This window comes from Gymnoscopelus braueri (genome assembly GCF_963280865.1).
Source record: "Gymnoscopelus braueri genome assembly, chromosome: 13".
Classification (NCBI taxonomy): Eukaryota; Metazoa; Chordata; class Actinopteri; order Myctophiformes; family Myctophidae; genus Gymnoscopelus; species Gymnoscopelus braueri.
Genome location: NC_137615.1, coordinates 11,966,931 through 11,990,384, shown reverse-complemented (window position 1 = coordinate 11,990,384; position 23,454 = coordinate 11,966,931). Strand labels below are relative to the sequence as shown.

The 23,454-nt window shown below is 40.6% G+C and overlaps 1 protein-coding gene across 7 annotated transcripts in view; it reads left to right on the top strand.

The window, feature by feature from the left end:
• Positions 1 to 23,454, top strand: part of rbfox1 (RNA binding fox-1 homolog 1) — a 121,482-nt gene that overhangs the window by 39,379 nt on the left and 58,649 nt on the right. For 6 of the 7 annotated variants that reach the window (XM_080447711.1, XM_080447707.1, XM_080447709.1 and 3 more), the window contains exons 3-5: positions 8,355 to 8,501; positions 10,860 to 10,913; positions 19,346 to 19,438. In XM_080447711.1, coding sequence (XP_080303837.1) covers positions 8,355 to 8,501; positions 10,860 to 10,913; positions 19,346 to 19,438 — 294 coding nt within the window. The remainder of the gene's footprint in view (positions 1 to 8,354; positions 8,502 to 10,859; positions 10,914 to 19,345; positions 19,439 to 23,454) is intronic. The other variant, XM_080447708.1, reaches the window with a different exon arrangement.

The following is a 23,454-nucleotide window of genomic DNA, read 5'->3' as shown; positions in this document are numbered from 1 at the left end:
GCCAGCATGTTTTTTTGATTGATTGAATTATTAGCAGTTTGCAAAAAAAACATGAAAGTATAATGCAAGGTCAGCTAAGAGTATTTAAAACCCAAGAAAGAAGACTTGTTTCCATTGGGGTCCTTTGTACTCAATTCATAGAGACATTTAATGACAGACAGATATACACTACTATGCAAAACATCATAAAAAACTAAAACAAAAAAAATATGTACAGTAAACAGTTTGAGTAAACAGATTGATGGAATACTTTATTAACAGTAGGATACAGAGGTACAATTGTACAATGATTGTTATAAGGATAACACAAAAAGGCTTGTTTCCATTGTGGTCCTCTGGGACTGAGGTCAGAGCTCCATTCCAGCTCTGGACGCTACACTATTCGTTACAATATTGAGCATTATAGGCTATTAGCAATTCAGATGATTCCCTAATGTTAGGTTTCTGTTCTACTTACAGTTTGTGATCTGTATTTAAAATTGTTGTATTGTTGTTACTGTTATAGTAGGCCAGTGGTTCCCAAACTTGGGATCGGGACCCTCAGAGGGGGTCCCCAGATTAGCTTAATGGGCAACATTGTTTTTCTCTCAACAGTAAACAAACAAACCTATACAGTATAAGTGTATACAGGGTAACACATTTCTAAAGTGACAATTTAATGACTTTTAAGACCTTTTTAAGGCATTGTGCGCTTGTACTGTAGTTCGGCTATTTTCACAATATTTATCTGTGGAACCGAGTCAAACTAAATCTAATGCCTACAATTTCAAGTGCTTGTCAGGGTGGGTGGTCCCCAGTTCAAGTATGATTATTTTGGGGGGTCCCCAGTTCAAATATGATTATTTTAGGGATTCACAGCCTGAAGCACACTATCAGACGAAACGTTTCCAAAGCAGTCTATCTGGAATGGGCCTGGCCAATAGGCCAGTCACTTCAGCCTTGCCTTAATTAGAATAACAAATATAACATAAAATAATGTAGCTTTATTTTATAATTTCAAAGGGTTCCCAAATGTTTCAGGCTGTGAATCCCTAAAATAATCATATTTGAACTGGGGACCCCCCCAAAATAATCATTGAACTGGGGGACCACCCACCCTGACCCAGGCATTAGATTTAGTTTGACTCGGTTCCACAGATAAATATTGTGAAAATAGCCGAACTACAAGCGCACAATGCCTTAAAAAGGTCTTAAAAGTCATTAAATTGTCACTTTAGAAATGTGTTACCCTGTATACACTTATACTGTATAGGTTGGTTTGTTTACGGTTGAGAGAGAAAAAAATGTTGCCCATTAAGCTAATCTGGGGACCCCCTCTGAGGGTCCCGATCCCAAGTTTGGGAACCACTGGCCTACTATAATAACAGTAACAACAATACAACAATTTTAAATACAGATCACAAACTGTAAGTAGAACAGAAACCTAACATTAGGGAATCATCTGAATTGCTAATAGCCTAAAATGCTCAATATTGTAACGAATAGTGTAGCATCCAGAGCTGGAATGGAGCTCTGACCTCAGTCCCAGAGGACCACAATGGAAACAAGCCTTTTTGTGTTATCCTTATAACAATCATTGTACAATTGTACCTCTGTATCCTACTGTTAATAAAGTATTCCATCAATCTGTTTACTCAAACTGTTTACTGTACATATTTTTTTTGTTTTTATGATGTTTTGCATAGTAGTGTATATCTGTCTGTCATTAAATGTCTCTATGAATTGAGTACAAAGGACTCCAATGGAAACAAGTCATCTTTCTTGGGTTTTAAATACGCTTAGCTGACCTTGCATTATACTTTCATGTTTTTTTTTTTTTTTTGCAAACTGCTAATAATTCAATCAATCAACAAACCATGCTGGCCGTAACACACCTCCATCCCTGCATTCAACAAGCTACATAAGGAAGGGGGAGCTGTCACTCAGATTCCAAGTGACCAATGGAGAGGTGTCTTACATCTATCAGCGTAGGACCCGCCTTCTGAACTTTAACCCCTCACACAAACAAATCCAAGAGAGAGAAAAAAAAATCGAGACCAAAGACATAGGTTTTGAGAGAGAAGGCATTTTGCAATCAGAAAAAACAACTTTCATTCGCAAATGAGGAAAAAAAACATTAAAAACATTTTATTACCCAAACATTTTACTAAGTATTTTGTTTTATGTAGTTTAAACCGTTTTTCCTTATTTTTTTACTCTTGAATTTTAAATGTTTTGTTCTCAATTATTATTATTTTTCTTTCAAATCTTATATTTTTTTGCTTGCAAATATATTTTTTTGATTGCGTTTTTAATTTGTTTTAATGAAAAATAGTTTTTTGTTCTGTTTATATAATTTCCTTTGCTTACAAATTATTATTTTTTGCTTGCTGTTTTAATTCGTTTTCATTCAAAACTATTCTTTGCTCTGTTTATATTTTTTCTCTCTCAAATGTTTTTCTTTTGTTTGGTTAATAAAGACACAAATGTAACTCCATAATGATCCAGGGAATTGTTTTGTACGACCTACGGTTGAAGAGTTTTAGGCCAAAATGCGGAGTGTGCTGTTATAGCGCCACCATGAGGCCATTCTTCTTTGGCCTACAGAGAGTGTGCATGCAATGTTTCTCGCCCGTGTGAGTGTGCGTGTGTATGTGTGTGCACGTGCACATGCACACACACATACACACACTCACACACACACGCGGATAGACAGACAAGGGCGAAAGCGTATTCTCTGGCCTTTATAGTTACTAGTAGTTACTATGTAGATTTTGATTATTATTACCAAACATACATTATCCACTGCAACCCTATTTAAACTTTGGCTATTTGAAAATAGACAATACAAGCTCACACAAATGTGATACATTTTTGTGTGCTTGTAGATCTGCTATTTTCAAAATGATTTTTATACATTTTAGACATGATAACTTTTGAAACGGGACATTATGCATAATGAGTACTTTTACTTTTGGTACTTTAAGTATTTTTTGATGCCAATACTTTTGTACTTTTACTCAAGTACATTTTGAATACCAAACTTTTACTTTGGACGGCCGGCCTACCACAAACAATAACTCACACAGCACTACCCTGTAAAATAAATCCTGAGTTAAATGTAACAGTCACAAAGTTACAAAGGGATAAATGAACACTGAGGATTTTTACTGTGTAAATAGATGTGATTTGATGCAAGTTCAATTCCGGTTCTAAACCCTTGTCACATCATAAACCCTGTCATTGCTCTCTCTCTCTCTCTCTCTCTCTCTCTCTCTCTCTCTCTCTCTCTCTCTCTCTCTCTCTCTCTCTCATTGGCAGGATATAATATATCAAACACAACACAGAGATAAAACAACATTTCTGCTCTGGGAAACATCTTACTGGCCTTCAGAGGGATTAAATGTACACAGCTAAATCCTAGAGTCTTAATTGTCAATTTATACAATTTATAGTGATATTGTTTCTTATTTTAGATGAAAAAAATTACAATAAAACATCTCCAGCATGAACAGAAAATGCCAATTTATTCCAATCGGGAGAGAGAACAATTTTCAAGTTGATAGTGTCCCAGTTTCTATTTTGTCTGCTGATTTAATGAAAGAAAAGACATCGGCACACTGTGTTCAAATGCAATTAAAACGTTTTAATGGGGATGCTGAAAAAATAAATAAGTATGAGTCCTCTCTCCTGATTGGACGAAATAGGTATCCCGACCAGAACATGTATTTTCTGTTTAATAATCCACAATATTAACGTTTCAACCAAGGCACCAAACAACACACACACACACACACACACACACACACACACACACACACACACACACACACACACACACACACACACACACACACACACACACACACACACACACACACACACACACACAGAGAGAGAGAGATCCAAATAGATGCAGTGTCCTGGTGGCTCGGGTCTTTAAATAAACGTAGCACACACTGTAAATAAATGATAAAAATAAACCGTAAGGCACAGATACATGTCATCTCCTCTCACTGCCCTCCTTTCCCTGCTGTCTCTCTCTATAATACTCATCTGCTGCTGCACAGCTTCACAATGTTCATTTAACTCAGAGAGAGAGCGTACAAATGGAACCAAATCCATTTGGTCGAACAAATGAACAAATAAACATGCCATCAGGAGGACTGAAATTCGACTCAGACAATACGTAGAACTCCTCAACTCCTTTTCCGGTTTTCTGATCCGGTCTAGAACGGATATAACCCACGGAACCCACGGCGGATACCATGGTGGAAACCATGGCGGAAACCAGAACGCCGGTGCACCTCCCAAAAGATTTTTAGCTTAATAATTTTTAATGATAACTTTATCAAAATGTGTTTAGTTTGATATAATCGTTTTGTTCCCTTTGGTATGATAATCGTTTGGTATATCCAGCTTCGACTCGTAACTCGTAGCACGACTAGCGAGGCTAAACTAATTGATTTGTGTTATGTGTGGGAGCAAAAACAATGCAACGCCAACCGGGAACACACATCCGGAAACCATTTTTCACCCTTTTTTCTAGACTGGATCACCCGGTTCAGTTTTTTTAATTAAAACCGGGCTTTCCTCCGCTTTGAAAGCCTGTTGACGCGTGGTTAGAGCAGCGGCAACTCCTGATTAGTCATCATGCTCACTCCTTCTGATTTGGGCAGGCTATTTAAACCTCCTTGCTTACTGCAGTATTGTTTTTTTTGCTGCTGCTCTGCCATCTTGCTACATCTGCTGCTACTGCTTTAAGCTTTGCTCTATTAAGTTTTAATACGCTCCCACCACCACCCCAGCATCCACCTGTGGGCTCTGTTTCTATACGATTCCCTTAGGTGGCGGGGGTGTCTATTCATTCCCTGTAATATCTCTTTGGCAGATCATTTATTTATTGAAATATGTTCACGCTTACAGGGAGAAATATGCATATAGATATTTTTTATGCTCAATTTATTTTATGTTAATACTCAATAAATGCATTTATTCAATCCAAGAGTCGTTGGATGAAATACTGCTCATATCTGTTCCCGACATAGGAAGTCACAGTGCTGTGATTTATGACAGTAAAAGCTAGCTGAGCCTATAGTGGCAACATTGTTAGACAGTTCCAGGTCCCAGTGTGACTGTGTGTTATGCATTGTGGCTTTCTGGAGCGTGAAGTTTGTAAGGTCAAAATGCTGATGAAACCATTTGGGTTTTGCTCACACAGGGCTGCATGGTGCGAGTAGTACTCACAAAATTCCATACTCGCCTTGCCTGACGTACTGTGGATGTCTCTCTGCCCCGCTCTGTGTCTGCACAAACACTGTCCATGGGGAAATATGTGTGAGTGTGTGAGTGTGTGTGCATGTGCCAGTGGTGGAATATAAGTACTCAGATTCTTTTACTTGAAGCAGCACTACACTATGTAACTTTCCTCTTCTACCCCGGATTTGAACCCGGTTTCCTGCTCAAGTGCTGATATTTTTGCCAGACCCAAGGGGTCGGCCTACATGAGTCTTTGTCGGTCGGTCGGTCGGTCTGTCCCTCTTTTCCTGTCCTGTCCCTCTTTTCCTCTGCACACACATCATGCGAAGTCCGGCCATTCAGATTTCAACCACTAGGGGTCTGGCAGTACCAGGTCTCCTGGTTCCCTTGTTACCATTGAGCTAATAGAGCCTGCCAGCTTGCTCAGGGGGATAAATTGAATCTTGACCATCAGGTCAAAATTCGTGTCAGATCCTGTGTCTAGGTGAGACATGACCTTTGACACCATCTAAATGTCTCAATAGAAGAGCAGGGAGACAAAATACAACCAACCCAATTGTATAAGTTATTGCGAACGCGGAAGGAGGGCGCGCAAATCTCGCCCTCCGCCCAAGTGGAGCTTACTATGAAACCCTGCTCGGGTTGTGTGTGGCTCTGTCCGTCCGTGTGTGGCTCTGTGTGCACTGCCTGTGTGCAGCCGCGCCCCCATGTGACTCACGCTCTCAACTATGAAACCAACCCGATCGCCCCCCCAAACACGGTGAAATAGCACGGATTGACAAACGCCAATTCCGTGCATAGATGACTAGGAACTCCAAAAGTCCGTGCATACGAGAACCATATCCCCCCCCCAATTAACTTCAATACGAGGCGGAGGCTGTCACGTGACTTTCTCTCTACGCTCTCCCCATCACGGTGAAATAACACGGATTACAAGTCCGTAAATACACAACATTTTCGAGCTGCGTTAGCTTCCCGCGTTCGCGCGTCTTACTTGTATAGTATTAACATACTCTGCCATACAGATTGGACATAATTACATAGTATTTATAAAAAATACATTGAATTTTACAAAATGTCACTTTAGTAAAAGTAAAAAAGTATTGGCATCAAAATATAGTACCAAAATAAAATTACTCCATTTTCTTTACCATCAAAAAATGTGTATTTGCTTTATCAAAATAGCAGATATACAAGCTCACAACGCGGTGTGATTTTCTTCCCTCCACTGCCGATTTACTTTTCCACTGGCGTGTGTTTGTGTGTGTGTGTGTGTGTGTGTGTGTGTGTGTGTGTGTGTGTGTGTGTGTGTGTGTGTGTGTGTGTGTGTGTGTGTGTGTGTGTGTGTGTGTGTGTGTGTGTGTGTGTGTGTTTGTGTGCGTGTGCAAGCTTGTGTGCGTGCGTGCGTGTACATAGCTGTTGTACTTGCAAACTGCCGATTTACTTTTCCACCACTGGCGTGTGTGTGCGTGTGTGCTTTTGTGTGTGCGTGCGTGAGTGCCATAGCTGTTTTACTTGCAATTCAAAATGATTATCTTTGTTATGATTGTATCTTGTCAATTTAGACGCACGGAAACAAACAGAATCATAGAAACTTCAAAAACAAGAATATTTTCAATAAATACATAGCACAGCTGTCATACCAATTCGGGTCCATTTGGTTCTATTTTGTACACGCTCTGAGTAAATTTAACACTGGGGATTTGACTGTGTTCCAGTGTAGCTGATGTGTGGCCAACAGTACTTAAGGCTGTGGTTGAACTAGGCAGCCTGACAGAGGGACTGTGTGTTGGGAATTAAAATGCCGTAATGTAAATTGTGGGAAAATGAATCAACTCTGGCAAAATGTCCCACGAGAAGAGTTTGGATGCAGAAAAAAAAAAATCCAGAATTGATAAATGAAACATCTCATTTACAGGAGGATTAGATGGTCTCTCATTGCTTTAACCCAGTGGTTTTCAACCTTTTTCATGCCAAGGACCCCTAAATTCATCTACGTTTGGCCGTGGACCCAAATCTGAAAATGTTCTGTGCCAGCGACCCCCAGAAGAGAAGATTTGTGCAAAATTCTACAAAATTCCTAAAAACACTTTCAAGATTTTTCAAAAATGTTCAAAAATAGCAGATCTACAAGCTCGCAGCGCGGCACGAAGTGACGCGCTTTGAGCTTGTATATCTGCTATTTTTGAATAGCCAACGTATACAATATGGATAAAGGGGTGAAAATGTATTTACACCTTTTGCTGGGGACCCCCTGGAACCCCCTCAAGGACCACTGGTGGTCCCCGGACCACTGGTTGAGAACCACTGTTTTAATAACCCATTAAGAAATACCTTCTAAATCAGAAGTTCTCACACTTTCAAGATTTGTCTTGTATTTCATATTTTCATATTGTGTGCTATTGCTACTTTTACTTCTGTAAAGTAATCTGAGTACTTCTTCGACAGCACTGTTTCCTAAAGTGGGCGGACCAATTTGTATTGGTCGCGAGTAAATATCCCCCTCTTTTTTGCTTTGAGCTTGTAGATCTGCTATTTTCACTTGTTTGGGTCCTGGGCAAACATGTAATTTCTCTTTTGGGTATAGAGCCAAAAAGTTTGGGAAACACTGGACTGCAGTATATACAATCTGCTTAGATATGTGCTTACCAAAGTGTTTTTTTTTCTTTCAAATGTCAATAATATGCACTTAAAAAGAAAGTCTAGAAAAATACGTCTTTAAGAAGCGAAATACGAAGGCGAGTACAAATTAATTCATCAGATGAAACAAACGAGGAACACAATGTGCATCTCCTTTATGAACAGATAACATTGGGTAGAAAACAAGCCTAAAGCGGGTACATTTTATCACTGATAATAACTGTCTGACTGATAGATTGAGTCCATTCAAATCTCACCCGCATCCTTCTTCTCCCGTGTGTGTGTGTGTGTGCGTGCGTGTGTGCGCATGTGCGTGTGTGTGTGTGTGCGTGTGTGTGTGTGTGTGTGTGTGTGTGTGTGTGTGTGTGTGTGTGTGTGTGTGTGTGTGTGTGTGTGTGTGTGTGTGTGTGTGTGTGTGTGTGTGTGTGTGTGTGTGTGTGTGTGTGCGTGCGTGTGTGTGTGTGTGTGTTCTCTAGCAGACAGATGACGCGGCCCAGACAGAAAGCCAGCAGCAGACGCAGACTGTATCTGAAAACACAGACAGCAAGACGCAGCCCAAGAGGCTGCACGTCTCCAACATCCCCTTCAGGTTCAGGGACCCAGACCTCAGGCAAATGTTTGGAGTACGTCTGCACTCTTATTATTTAACTCTCTCTTAAAGGGGTAGTTCACCCAATTTTTTTAATTTTCTATCAATTACACACCCCATGAACGCTTGAATTCATGGAGATTTATTTTGTTTTTGTCGCACTGTTGGAGTCTTATTGGCTTATATTAGGAATGCAACAAAAACTAAAAGAATCTCCATGCATTCAAGGCTTCATGGGGTGAGTAATTGATATAAAATAAAGTTGAGAGAGAAGCTGATAAAAAGCCAAAAGACACGCACATCCCAGGACCCAGACCTACACTAGGCTGGGAGCTGAATCAAAAACAGTAACAGTATACAAGAATAAAAGATCCGCACGCCAATATTGCTGCTCCCGAATGCACGTTTACTTGTGTATAACGTCATGTCTGAGGAAGTTGCTGGTGGCTCGAAACGCTTCACAAGTGAACGTGCATTTGGGAGCAGCAATATTGGTGTGTGGATTGTTTATTCTTATATATTGATTAGGCATGTAACTCAGGCATGTACAGTAACTCATTTTTTAAACACAAAATTATTTTCCAGACAAATGACCGAAAAATCTTTTTTATTATTAACCCTGAACTACTCCTAACCCTCTTACACAAATCCAGTATTTTTTTTACAATACTTTTTTCTCTTATCCTCTTTTCAATACAGTAGCAAATGACTGAAAACTCTTTTTTTTTTATCAATTCTCTTTCAGAGATCCTGTATTTTCTTCTTTTTTTACAGGCCCCTTTTAATCGATTTACGATAAATCGTTACATGCCTAATATTGATAGAAAATAAGTATTTTTTGGGGGGTGAACTACTCCTTTAACTCTGAGAGTGTACGAATGGAACCAAATTGGTTCCATTCGTACACTCTCAGAGTTACAGAGCCTTACGTGTACGTTTGGTGCCATTTATTTATGTCTGCATGTATGTCCTCTCGGTCACTCTCTGATGTAAAAACCTCAGTGTTATATAGAATCTCTTCACCCATTTTCAACGTTATCTTCATATGATCGGTCCTCACTATAATGCTCATTCTAAGTTGGGATCATTTCCATTACTTCTCATGGTGGGCTACGAATAGTTCCCGAAACCAATGACATCATCGATGGGGATTCCAAGCTAATAGAAACTGCAGGCCTTTCTCTTCCTGGAAAGTTAGCCTGCTGTAATAGAATCCATTGTTTATATAAAAAATATGTATATAAAAAAAAAGCCCCACTCTGAGACACAGACAGAGTTGATGGAATTTAACTTTAACTCTGAGAATGTACAAATGTTTTACAATCATTATCTCAGAGTTAAATTAACTCTCAGGATTTTAAAGCACATACACTCAAGCGCAAGGATTTTGGGGGAAAGAAATAAGTGTTCAATACAACAATATATCTGTTGCAGGCCTTCTTTTATGACACTCCACTGAGAGAAATGTTTCTCTCTTTTTTATGAATGAATTGGGAATTTCAAAGGAAGGACAAGCAGACCTTGAAGTCTTTTAGAAGTAGAGGATGGTTTTAGTGAGATTGTCTGCGTTACAAACCATTTACAATGTAGGCATTTAGCAGATGCTCTTATCCAGAGCGACTCATACTAAACAAGGTAAATAGTCACTAGAATGGAGTGCAGAGAGAGCAGTGCAGTGCTTCAAGATGCTATAGGATACCAGGTAAACAATGAACCTACAGTAGCATCTGTCTAAACCATTGGTTCTCAAATTGGGGTCCGGGGACCCCCAGGGGTCCTTGAGGGAGTTCCAGGGGGTCCCCAGCTAAATGATGGATAGTTAGGAACCAAATGGACCCTTATGGGTCTGTAACTCAGAGAGTGTACAAATGTAACCAAATGGACCCGGTTCCATTTGTACAATCTCAGAGTTAAATTAACATTGATTTACAATATAAATTGGGGTCCCAGAGATAGAAATGCCATTAAAAGGGGGTCCTTAGCCTAAAAAGCATGTCAAACTGGGGGTCCTTGAAATGAAAATGGTTGAGATTCAATGCTAAGAGCCGTAAATATCTTGTCTTATGGGGGGTCCCTGGCATATCTTTTCAAATGGGGGTCCGCGGGCTAATAATTGTCAATTTGGGGGTCCTTGACATGATAAAGTTTGAGAACCACTGGTCTAAACAACATGATATCTAAATAACATTCTGTACATTGGAACTATATGGGATACCACGTAAACAATTAACCTACCATCGTTCTAAACAAACATATCCAAATCACATCCATAACATTTGAGTTGAGAAAAAACTAATCAAGAAACAAACAAAAACATGACATGAGAATTTTGAAACATGTGAAATGTCCAACAAAAAGTAATAACACCTCTTTCTCTCCATTTCTTTTGCAGCAATTTGGCAAAATCTTAGACGTGGAAATCATTTTCAACGAACGTGGCTCCAAGGTAAACGCTCCTTCTGTTTCTACCTTTAAAGCTGCTGTGTGTTCAACGTGTCTGGTCCAGGAGAGACCAGTACTGTTCTGCTTTCTATTAAGATCATGTGTGTTTTATTGTTTTGTGGCTGTCGGGTGGAAAACTCGTACGTCTAAAACGGTTACTTTTCAGGAAATGGAAGAGAAAAAAAAAAGATCCCATCTTCCAATGGATCCAATGTAGTTATTCTTTAGTCACAAGCTCTTGCATGCTAATACTTTTCATCAGTTAAACCCTCAAACTTAAACCACTTAAGCTTTCACTTTCAAAATGCTTCTAAAATATGAAAAAAGTCAAGGCCTACCCCCTTGTCTTATTTCGTCCTACAAGAGTGTGGCACAAAAGCGATGTGGCACGTTGTGAACTTGTATATTGGCAACTTGTAGATTGGAATTAAAAACAAAAAAAATTGAAATATGGAGATACAAGGTTTTTGCCTGAGTGTTTGGATATTAGACGGGCAGTGCGTCAGCCTGCAGCCCATGGCTCCTATAGATATGTGGTCCAGACCTGCGTTGTAATTCCTTCAAGGGAACATAACTCTTCATACAATGATAACATTGATTGATTGACTTTTTTATTGTCAAAAATGCACTGAACATATATTTTGTACATATCTGTTAAAAAGACAGGCTGTAGGCTGATGGCCTAGCTACTGGTTAAGGCGTGTACCGTGTGTACTCTGAGGCAGCATTACAGCGAGTTCCGAGTTCGGGTACCTTTGCTGCGCGTCACTCCCTGACTCTTTCCCAGTTTCCTGTCAGATCTCCACTGTCAATAAAGGCAGAAAAGCCCCAAACATATATTTAAAAGCAGGATAAAACACACACAAAAAAAACCCTCTAACAGGCTCTGGGCTCTAACGGCTGTAACAAGCGCTAACGGTGCAGATACGTGTAGGCGGAGCGGGGCTATTCTTTTTATTTTTCAACAGAAGTAGGCGGCAATTGCGAGCAAAAGGATTGAGGGATTGACAGCGAAGCGGAGCAGATGAGGACAGAGTCAAAGAAAGGTTGAGACCGTATCGTCTCTGTCAGGGTGGAAACCTCATATGTCCAAAACTGTTAGTTTTCAGGATTCAAAATCAGAGCAAAAGTTGCAGGCTCAAATCTATAAGCTTCGAGCTTGCAGATCTGCTACTTTTGCTGTGACGCTGTAGCAGTGGTGTAAAGTAACTAAGTACATGTACTCAAGTACTGTACTTAAGTACAACTTTGAGGTACTTTTACTTTACTGGAGTATTTCCAATTTTCAATACTTTTACTCCACTACATCTCAGAGGCAAATATTGTACTTTTACTCCACTACAGTTATATCGCGACGCGTTGTGAGCTTGTAGATCGGCTATTTTCAAATATTTTAGTACTTTTACTTTAAGCATATTTTGATGCCAATACTTTTGTACTTTTACTCAAGTAACATTTTGAACACAGGCCTTTTACTTGTAACAGCGTCTTTTTTATATTGTGATATTGGTACTTTTACTCAAGTAAAATATCTGAGTACTTCCTCCACCACTGTGCTGTAGTATGATCAAGTAGGGGCGTTAATTTACGAGAAAACACAAAACGTTAAATTATGGAGATAAGAGGTTTCTGCCCGACAGCAACGATATGCAAATAAGAAGCCAATTTCCCCGGGCGGCGGCCTATCAGATTGCTGAATATGACAGAGTGGCAAAAATGTAGCAAGCGTTTCGTCAGTGACACACGACACCACTCGAGATTGACGGGAGGAGACGATAACTTTTCACGGATATTATTCACAGACGGATAAACAGCAACTGAAGGTAATAATAATGAAGGTTAAATGTGGGGTTTGTGTCATTGAGGTGTTTCTGTGTGCCAGCATTATGTTAACTGTACAGGCGAATGCAATACACCCACAATTATTATAAGTGCTGTAAAGTAACTAAGTACATGTACTCAAGTACGGTTTTCAGTTATGTTTTACTTTCTTCAGTATTTACAATTTTCAATACTTTTACCTTTACCCCACTACATCTCAGAGGACAATATTGCACTTTTACTCGACTACAATTATATGAAAACTTTAGTTACTAGTTAGTTTGCATATTTAGATTATTATTACAAAACACACTAACCACTTCAGCTCTACAGTATATATATATATTGACCATTTGAAAATAGCAGATCTACAAATAGCAGATCTACAAGCTCACACTGCGTCACAAGATTTATTTTTACATTTTGAATGGGGGTTGCAGCCAAGCCCCCAGAACCCAGTGGTTTCATTGAAGCCAAATGGACATTCTGGCCATTCATGGTACTGCAGGCCTGGGGCCTCAACATGAACGAGCGAAAACGGTTTCGACCAATGGGCTCGACTCACGAGCGTGCGCACGAGCTTGCGCACGGGGCTGCACGCTTCTGTGACGCAAAACGCGTCACTTCTGTGACGAACTGGGCCCCTAAATAGGCCGCGCCCACCAAATTTCCAACCCGTAAGAAGGGGTGATTTAGGCCCATGCGCTGGGTGAGCAACTCAATGCAAGTGGATGGGAGGAGAAAAATTACGCTTCACCTGCGCGTTTCAATGTTGTAGCGCTCCTTTAACAGCCGCTGCTTCCAAATTTCGCTGTTTTTTGCCGTTTCTTTTCTTTTTCTCGCCGTTTGGTGCATCCCCCAAGGTTGGTGCCCTGTGCTTCAGCACCTCAAGCCTGTTTGATAAGCCACCAGGCCCACCACTGATATCTGCATTGCATTATTGATACTTTTACTTAAGTAAACCATGTGAGTGCTTCTTCTATCACTGATTATTATTACCTTTAGGGGCTGCAGCTTACCCATTTGTCAAAAAAAGTTCCATTCTTACGTTTTGTAAGACAAACTGTTTATATTTTTTTAAACCCACCAGGAGCACTAACAGCCTCTCTGAATTGGTGCTAAGAAAAAAACGAAATAAATCCTGCGGTGAAAGGTGCTGGAGATCATCGGTGCTTCTAGGATGGATTAAACATTTAAACACAGCTTGGATTTTATCCAACTCGCCCACCAGCATCAAACGGCGAAGGTGATTCGCTCTGCTTTAATGTACAGTATCTGCACCGTAAGGCCTGATTTGGTTGCGAGCCAGTGTCATGCTCCGAAAATAGTATCTCTAAAAGCTTGTATTTAGATCGGCAACACGATCCGCAGTTCATTACATATCTCATAAACTACTTGCTGGATTCCCACACATTTCACCAGTGACATTCAGGGGTCATCGCCATGCTGGCTTGTGCTGGACATTTTCCGTCCAAATTATAATTTTGCCATGGACATGCAAATGAGCGGACAGTAATATGACCAGAAACATATAAAGAGCTAGCCCCAAATGACCATTACAGGTCTGTGACTCAGTGTACAAATGGAATCAAATGGATCCGTAGGGTCCATTTAGTTCCATTTGTACACTTTCAGAGTTATGGGGGGTCCTTGAAAATAAAAAGAAGAAGAAGTTGATAAGAACTGTCCTAGTGGACTCCTAATGTGCCCTACGTAGTGTCATAGTAAATCAGTGTCCTACATATTCTGAAGAAAACCTGGATACTGACATTCAGTAATTGGGTCTTATGATCAAAATGAGAATGTTATGTAAAAACACAATCTAAAATTTGCCACGGACAAGGCCAGGTCTTGCTACGGACACATTTATGTGGCGATATATTGATGACCCCCGGTGACAACACTTCCTCTGGGTTACATTTCACTGTGCTCCTTCGTGATCCACAGTGCGTGACCCCTGCTGATAATGATGACACAGTGGCCTTTCCTCTTCTGCCACCCTTGGCAAACGTTTTCCAGTTGGGTGTAAGGGGGCAGCACGGCCTCTATAGGGGCTGCTAGCAGGACTTAAATACAGACTCTTAAAACGCTACATAAAACATAACAAAACGTTCTGAAATTTGTGTTTGGAGGATTCTCTGTAGCAATCAATGCTCCTTGGCAATAACTTTTATACCGTTGGAAAGCCTGTTTATTTCCCTTTTGAATGGTGGAATGGTGTCCCAATGGTGTCCCCCCCACCCTGAAAGATTTGACACATCTTCAATGCCAATGCCAAAGATAATTTAGGAGTAAGTTGAGGACAGGTTTGTGCCTGTTCTTGATTCAGGGACAACTTAAAGTACTGGAAGTTTAATTCTCCTCGTCGTTTAACTAATGTAGACCTGAGGCCGATTCTAAAAATGTATTCTAAATCCTAACAGTTTCTGAAAAACGTATGTTTCTATGTCAATCATTCTCAAACTCTTTCATGTCAGAATTATATGTACTGTATTTGGCCGTGGACCCCCCCCCCATCTCAAAATATTTTGTTCCAGGGACTCCCAGAAGCAAAGATTTGAGCTACAAATGTTCGCTTTAAAAATATGCATATTATCCCAAGATGTGCAAAGAAAATCATGTTTTTAAAAAAATAGCAGATCAACAAGCTTGTGACGTGCTATGAGCTTGTACTGTATGTGCTATTTTTGAATAGCCAATGTGTAAAATAATGGTTAAGTGGTCAAATCTAAAATGACACAGATGCTTTCCCGGTTTTAATGGGTTAACTTTCCCTTAGTTCTGAGACGTATTTCAAGTCATGAAATGTAAAGGGCAAAATGCACCTTTTAAAACGTTGACCTACATTGACAGTAAACAGGTCCTTGTGGCTGGTCATGCATTGAAGATATTTACTCCAATGATGACCCAACCGCATGAAGAGGGACAATATGATTATCATATTGACACAGACATTTAAACTGATGTTCAAGCGTGATTGAGTGGTGTGTTCCCAACCTATTTCATTAGCTCGTCTGTCTCGCCAAGTCTCTCTTGGCAAGCCACATAATCATGGCTGATCGATATCGCTCCAGCTAAATGTCCTACTTACAAAGGACCTTCGCTGACTTTATCAAAGATGACTCCTTTAAACCAGTGGTGGAAGAAGTAGTACTCAGATTTGTTTCTTTTGCTTAAGTAAAAGTAACAGTATTGCAATGTGGAAAAACTCTGTAAAAATCCTGTATTCAAAAGGTTTCTTGAGTTGGCATCAAAATATACTTCAAGTACCAAAGGAAAAGTACTACATTTTCCTCACAATTTTGTCACACTGTTTGGCAAATAGCTGATCTACAAGCTCACAACACATCACATTGCAATAGTACACTACAAATAAAATAATTGTAGTGTAGTAGAACAATAAAGTATAAAAAAAAAGGTAAATAGCCTCCTCAAATAATTACTGGATAAAGAGCAGGTGCGCTTCCTCTATGTGCTTCTTGAGCGGTGAGTGCTCGGCTGCAGAAATAATTAATTGAAAAATAACCACCTGAGAGAAGTGGAAAACAGCGGCACTCTAAAAAATAAACATACAAGACGTCCAAGGCCATTAGCCTTCCTTACCTCAGAGCAGATGGCTCTAAGAAAGGCTAATGGCCGAAACGCGTTAGCCAGAATAAGAAGATTTTTGTCTCCGCCAGGTCCAAGGTGTGGCCGAGACTATGTTTTACACTCTGTCCATCCGTCCGTCAGTCCGTCGATCCTTCCGTCCGTCCGTCCGTCCGTCCGTCCGTCCGTCCGTCCGTCCGTCCGTCCGTCCGTCCGTCTGTCTGTGTGTGTGTCCGTCTGTGAACAGTGAATCTCCGGGCACCATTGGCCCGATCGACGTGAAACTGTAAACACACACTCCCTGGATGCCAGAGCAGAACCTCTGCCCCAAATCTTTCACATGGGCCTGTTATAGCGCCACCAGGAGGCCTATTTTTGCAAAACATTTATTTTATATTGCTCCTACAGATTTTGTCCAAACATCACACAAATCGGTACACAGCATCTCTATAGTCATTAAACCAAACTTGTCAGTTGGATTTTTCCTATTCCGTCCTGATTGGCTAAGATTGGCTTCCAAAGTTTGCAGGAGTGTCCGTTTTGAACAAAATGCCTCAAATCATGAACACAGCGTGCGATTGCCGTGAAACATTGCACGCACATTGCCACTAGGCCAAGGAAGAAATGCCACCCTTTTCACATTGTCCTGGTATAGCGCCACCAGGAGGCCGACTTTTGTAAAAGAAAATATATATATGTATTACTCCTTCAGATTTTGTACAAAAATTCTGCATAATATATATCTCTACAGTCATGTGATCAAGATGGATCTGTCCGACTTTTCATATTCCATCCTGATTGGCTAACATTGGCTTCCAACGTTTGCTGGAGTGCTCCGTTTTGAACAAAATGCCTGAAATCATGAATGCAGTGTGTGATTTCCGTGAAATTTTGCACGCACATTCCCACTAGGCCGTGGAAGAAATGCCACCCTTTTCACATTGGCCTGTTATAGCGCCACCAGCAAAACACATTTTTGGAACAAAATGCCTCAAATCATGAACGCAGCACCCGATTGCCGTGAAATGCCTAAGAATTGGCACCCTTTTCACATTGGCCTATTATAGCGCCACCAGGAGGCCACAATAACCTACCACAAGATCCACAAGCTCCACATTTTGAGCTTGTGGATCTGCTACTTGTGATGCTTTTGTGTGACTCTGTTGTGTGATCACGTAGGACATTAATTTACAAAAAACACAAAAAGTTAGACTATGGAGATCAGAGGTGTTTACCCGACAGCAACAAAATGTACTTAGTAACTTTCCACCACTGCTTTAAACGTTTAGAGATGAGCTGCAAGGCAGTTTTCAACTCGCTTGTTTCAAATTGCTTTATATCCATTAATGCCTTTCTGAGTAATTTGGCTAATGTAATTTTTTTTCATCATTTCTCTTTTTCCTCTAGCTAATGCCATGCCATAATGCAGCTCAATCAGATTATGTTGTTTTTGCTACATTTGCTCTATTATGAGTCCATTAAAAGGTATCAATTTGTTTTGATTACTAGCTTTATGTATATTTATTTGCTGTGTGCAGCTCATCTCTTGTCCTGGGTTATAAAATCCTGTACGATACTGAGTAACATGATATTAAAGTGGCGCTATGTAGCCTTTTTTTATGAATAAAATGTAATTTTGTCCAGTCTGTATTGTAGAATATGTTAATACAGTATAACTTATTATACAATTGGGAATTTGGGGTGGTTGTATTTTGTCTCCCTGCTCTTCTATTGAGACATTTAGATAGTGTCAAAGGTCAAGTCTCACCTAGACAGGATCTGACACGAATTTTGACCTGATGGTCAAGATTCAATTTATCCTCTGAGCAAGCAGGCCGGCTCTATTAGTTCAATGGTAAAAATGTCAGCATTTGCACAGGAAACCGGTTTCAAATCCGTGGTAGAGGAGGAAAGTTACATAGTGCTGCTTTAATTTCTTTCAAAGATTGTGCGATGAAATATCATGTTTAAGTGTTAAAGAAAATGTTTTTAGTTTTTTTTTTTTTACAAATTGAACCCTGGGCGTGTACGTAGGAGTAAGAAAAACAAATATTCAAAACATTTCATTATAATGAAAAAAGACTAATGGATGTTAATGAGGCTCACTTTTACAATAATAAGAAAACAGCACACATCATTAAACCTCATCATTCTGAGATACCAATGATCCTTTAAAATATTTATGAATTCATAGCAATTGTGAATGACAAAATATCATCTAGAGAGTTGAATGGTGACATTTCAACCTATGTGCATTGGATATTAGAAAATAGCCAATCTACAAGCTCACAATGTGAAGTGACACATTATGAGCTTGTAGATCTGCCCGCAACTACCAATATTTACGAGCAACTTTACAGAAAAACAAGCCCAAAGTTGCGTACACAGTTTAAGCAGACCTGGCAATGCTGCCATTTGTAACTCAAAGTGTGTACAAATCTGCCCATCTGGTTACATTTGTACACACTCTGAGTTAAATTAACACTAAGGATATTTGTGTTGGCTACTGAAGGAAGCCGTTGACAGCTGTTGTTGCATGAAATCAAGCACTTTTCCAGGGACAGTGATATACTCACAGGGATTCGTATTCCACCATGAGGTAGTTCCACTGATTTTGTACCCTGCCGTTTTAAGAGCTGTATGTGACAAAACTATTTCCTGTGCTCATCAGCAGTGCTGTGGAATGGTTTTAACCTTCCAACCTTAAGTTGATCATGTTCTTTTGAAATTGTGAAATTCTCATTAAAAAAGCTGGTTCTTTATTTGTTATGGTTTTTTATTTTATTTTAAGGTCTTTAATTATTTTTGTCCTTGTCGTGTTTTGGGGATTTTGCATATTGTATCCCTTCCTCCCAAAGGACCACAATGGAAGGCTCTGGGCTCTATTGGGGTTTTTATGCTTTTGAATTCATTTTCAATAAACTATTCAATCAATAACAAAATTATTAAAAAGATACTTCAATTACATGCCTCTCTCTCTTTCTCTCTCTCTCTCTCTCTCTCTCTCTCTCTCTCTCTCTCTCTCAGGGTTTCGGCTTCGTAACGTTCGAGCACAGTGCGGACGCCGACAGAGCCCGGGAGAAGCTACACGGCACGGTGGTCGAGGGCCGCAAGATAGAGGTGCAGAACTTTCTGCTATGTTTTCATCCACGTCCCCCCTATCCTCCTCTTCCTTACTGTGTGTGTGTGTGTGTGTGGTGTGTGGTGTGTGGTGTGTGTGTGTGTGTGTGTCTGTGTGTGTGTGTGTGTGTGTGTGTGTGTGTGTGTGTGTGTGTGTGTGTGTGTGTGTGTGTGTGTGTGAGAGTGAGAGTGTGCTCGTTGCGCGAGTCTGTAGGTGTGTGTGTGTTGACAACTTCCACCATGTCCTCATATCTCGATGTCAACCTGACTCACCCCCCCCCCTCCCCACCTGCCCAAACACTCATACACCCCACCCAGCGCTATACGCCATCGCCAAGCCCACCCCCCCAACCCCCCTCCCGCCTCACGTCTCATTAAAGGTAGGGTAAGTGAAATGTTTTTGTTTTATTAAAAGCTCTATCTTCTGATGGTAAACTTTACTATAGAGTGTTTGTTCAGTGACAGATGTCTCCTCGTCTCTCCATCTCTTTAACTCATTGACTGCCACTGACGAGGCCCGAGGTCCACACTGCCAATGACGAGTTGATGAGTGTGTGGTGTTTTCAATGGTTTACACTAGAGGGCACTGTTCGCCAACCTATGAGTGATCATTATGACTTCTGGAGAACAGTAGACCCGGAAATAAAGTGATCACAACAAACCCAGCCCCGTCCGATCTAATGTTAAAGGATTTAGAAGGAAAAAAAAGTCTCTGCTTTCTGGCGAAAATAAGTCACTTTCACTGCCCACAGCTATGGAATGGATTATCGCGGTGGCACAGTTTTTTTTTCTCTGATTCCACGAGACTCGGCTAGGTCTTTTAAAGCAATCGGCAGGTGGATCTTTGTGAAGAAAAATATTGTATGGTTTTTCAAAGGTTAGTGAAAACGCTCAGAATATAGGCGATGATTTAACTATTGGTTAATACATATTTGGAGTTTTTTTTCTCTCAGGTGAGTTGCTAATCTCATCCAATCAGGAAAATGCCTTTTCTGTTGACTAAAGAGCTGGAGAGATGGTGAGAGACCCCTGTTACTTAACAAGCACTCTATAGCAATGATTACTATCAGAGTATAAAGCTATTTAACACTTATTTTAATACAAACTAAGTCACTTACCCTACTTTTAACTTGCATTTACATCGTCTATCATGTCAACCATCTGATTCTTGTTGTTATTATTATGTCAGACTTTGCTTGTTTTTCTTTCTTTTTGACCTTTTCCCCCCTTTTTTTTATTCTTGAGCCTTGAGCGTGTATTGTCAATGAGGCTGACCTCAGAAAAGTTTTAGAAATGTATTTTCTTTCTGTGTCAAAAAGTGTATTCTCAGAGTTTATTTGGTTGTTGCTTAAGGGGGGAACAAAAGGAGAACGGGAAAGGGATTATGGGTATTTACATCTCGGTTGAAAGGGGATTAGAGGTGACCTTTGGGCAACAAAAGAAAATATAAATCTACATTTTCCAAAAGAAAATCATTTGAAGGGTGAAGGGTTTCAAATTTGATTTCATTTCCCCAAGGGCATCTAATGACACTGTAATGACGCTGTAATGGCCACTTCAAACCTCACATCACAATGGACCTGTGTTAGTGCTTGTGTTAGTGCTGTGACCTTAACCCCCATTTGAATTTCTTGTGTGTACGCGGCCACAAAAGGCAGACTTCAAAAGGCTTTTAACTGGCGCTCTAGACAAAATGAACATGCTAGAATAATGCTAAGTATATTGTAAAATCCTGAGTGTTAATTTGAACCCTGAGAGTGTAACCCTTACGGGTCCCTCCGGGCTACATGTGTGCACTCTCAGAGATAAAGGTGCAATAGACAACGTCGAGCCACTCGATGTCGCACTCACAACACCTCTGTTGCATAAGGTTCCTCATTTCCCTGACTCACATCTGTAAGACAGCAATTGTGCAGCTTGCAATGATGTAACGTGGCAGCTGCCCCCGAGTGTTTACTTAGGGGATGGGATGCGCCAAAGCATTCTCACACACGTCGGCGTCAAGCGGGTGACGAGTTAGGACGGATTTGACCATACGGCAACGTTTGACGTGAGGGGACGGCCCGCAACGTCGCATGTTGACGGGGGACACGGGGCGATTCACGATTCTGTCGCTATCGGTACGTGACTCAGATGTCGCTGAGGCGGCTGAAGCTGACAAAAGTGCGTTTCCTCACATGGCTCAAGTTTGCTCAAGACGGCACGCTTCGGTCGTTTTTAGCAGAGGTTTTTAGAAGGGATTACCTATACCGGGACCGTTGTAAAAATGACGTGACGAGGGTCCTGTCACGTCCAATGTTGCCGTATGGTCAGATGTCGTCCCAAGCCGTCACCATTAGTACTACTTGAGAGTGAGAATGTGATGTTGTCAGGCCCGGAGTTGAAAGAGAGGGTTTTGTGCAGCTGGAACTGGAATGATTGCGGATTATTAAAAAAAAATGCTTTTGGCCACTTGAGTTAAGATGCTGCTTATTCCTTTCTCATCTTCCCCCCTCCTCCTCCTCACCATCTTTTCCAACGGTAGCTCGTATAGGGCCCCCCGCTCAACACAGTTACCATGGTAACAGTACACAAACAAGTGGGCGGGGCCAAAAGGTTTGGGCATGGTAAGTGTGAGCGAGCCATTCTGCCAGCTTTTTCTTTCTTTCTTTCTTTCTATCTTTCTATCTCTTTCTTTCTCTCTCTCTCTCTTTCTTTCTCGCTCTTTCTTTCTTTCTTTTCACTCTTTCTCTCTCTCTCTCTCTCTCTCTCTCTCTCTCTCTCTCTCTCTCTCTCTCTCTCTCTCTCTCTGGAACGTTTGCCACGCTGAAACTCACATGACCTTTCTTGTTTTTTGAATTGTGGTTGGGTTGATGCTGTATATATTTATTTCTCCTGCGTTGACGGCGGACCGTGCGTGTCTCTTCACTAAGTGTGTTTCTCCTTTTGGAGCTGCGTGCGTGAGCCAATCCGACTTGAGACATGAACTTGACTTGTTGTTTGCACCTCTCTCTGGGACTGTCGGAAACCCCATTGATTGTTTTTATTTTTATTTATATATATTTTTTGTCTTTTCTCTTCTTGTTTTTGGACGACAAATGCACCCCACTTTTATTTTGATTTGAATCCTACCTGTTTAGCCGTGGTTTGAAGCTGGAATGATTTGATCAGTTTGATTGATTGATTGATTGATTGATTGACGGATTGACCGATTGACTTGGTTGGTTTGATCGATTTTTGTTTTTGTTTGTTTTTTGTTCTCTGTTTGTTTGTTTTTTCTCGTTCTTTATTTTCACAATGTTCCAGTTACATTTGCAATGAATTTTCTCTAGAAAAGGCACTTGGTCTGATGAGTGTGAATGCTATACGTTGCTTCCCTTCACATCGGTTCCTTTTCACAGGCTGATTTATATTTCATCGTATGGCGGTGGCGCGCGCTGAAAATAGCCCCGATCTACAAGCTCGTCGCTCGTTATGAGCTTGTGGGTCTGCTGTTTTTTTGACGCACGACGCGTCATACGACAGACTATAAATGGAGCATCACTCTTTCTCGCTCTCTCGAGGTTGACTGGATGTTGCATATTGTTCCCTTCCCTAACCTACCTCCTCCTCCGCATGCTTCCTACAACATCTCCAGAATATTATGCTTCTCATTGTTTTTGTACAAGTGCATCTGTGTATTTTTGACTCTCTTTGTTCGTTTGTGTCTGTACCTGTGTTTTGTCCTAAAAAAAAAACTTCTCGTAAAGTGGGCTGGGTAGCAGAGCATGCCGGAAAGTCCTTATAAATTGAAAAAATATGCAAAAGAAAAATCATTTTGCTCTTGGATGTGGTTTTTCTTAAGTATGTGTATGCTGTTTCTTTAGAGGGGGGGGGGGACACGAAACACAAATAATATGGATGTTTGCCATGATGAAATGTACTGCAGATGTGTTTTTGAAGAGCTGTCTTTGTTCGCTACATTAGGGAGAAAAGAACCATGCATGCAGGTTTACTTAACCCATTAAGACCAGGAAAGCATTCTGTGTCATTTTAGA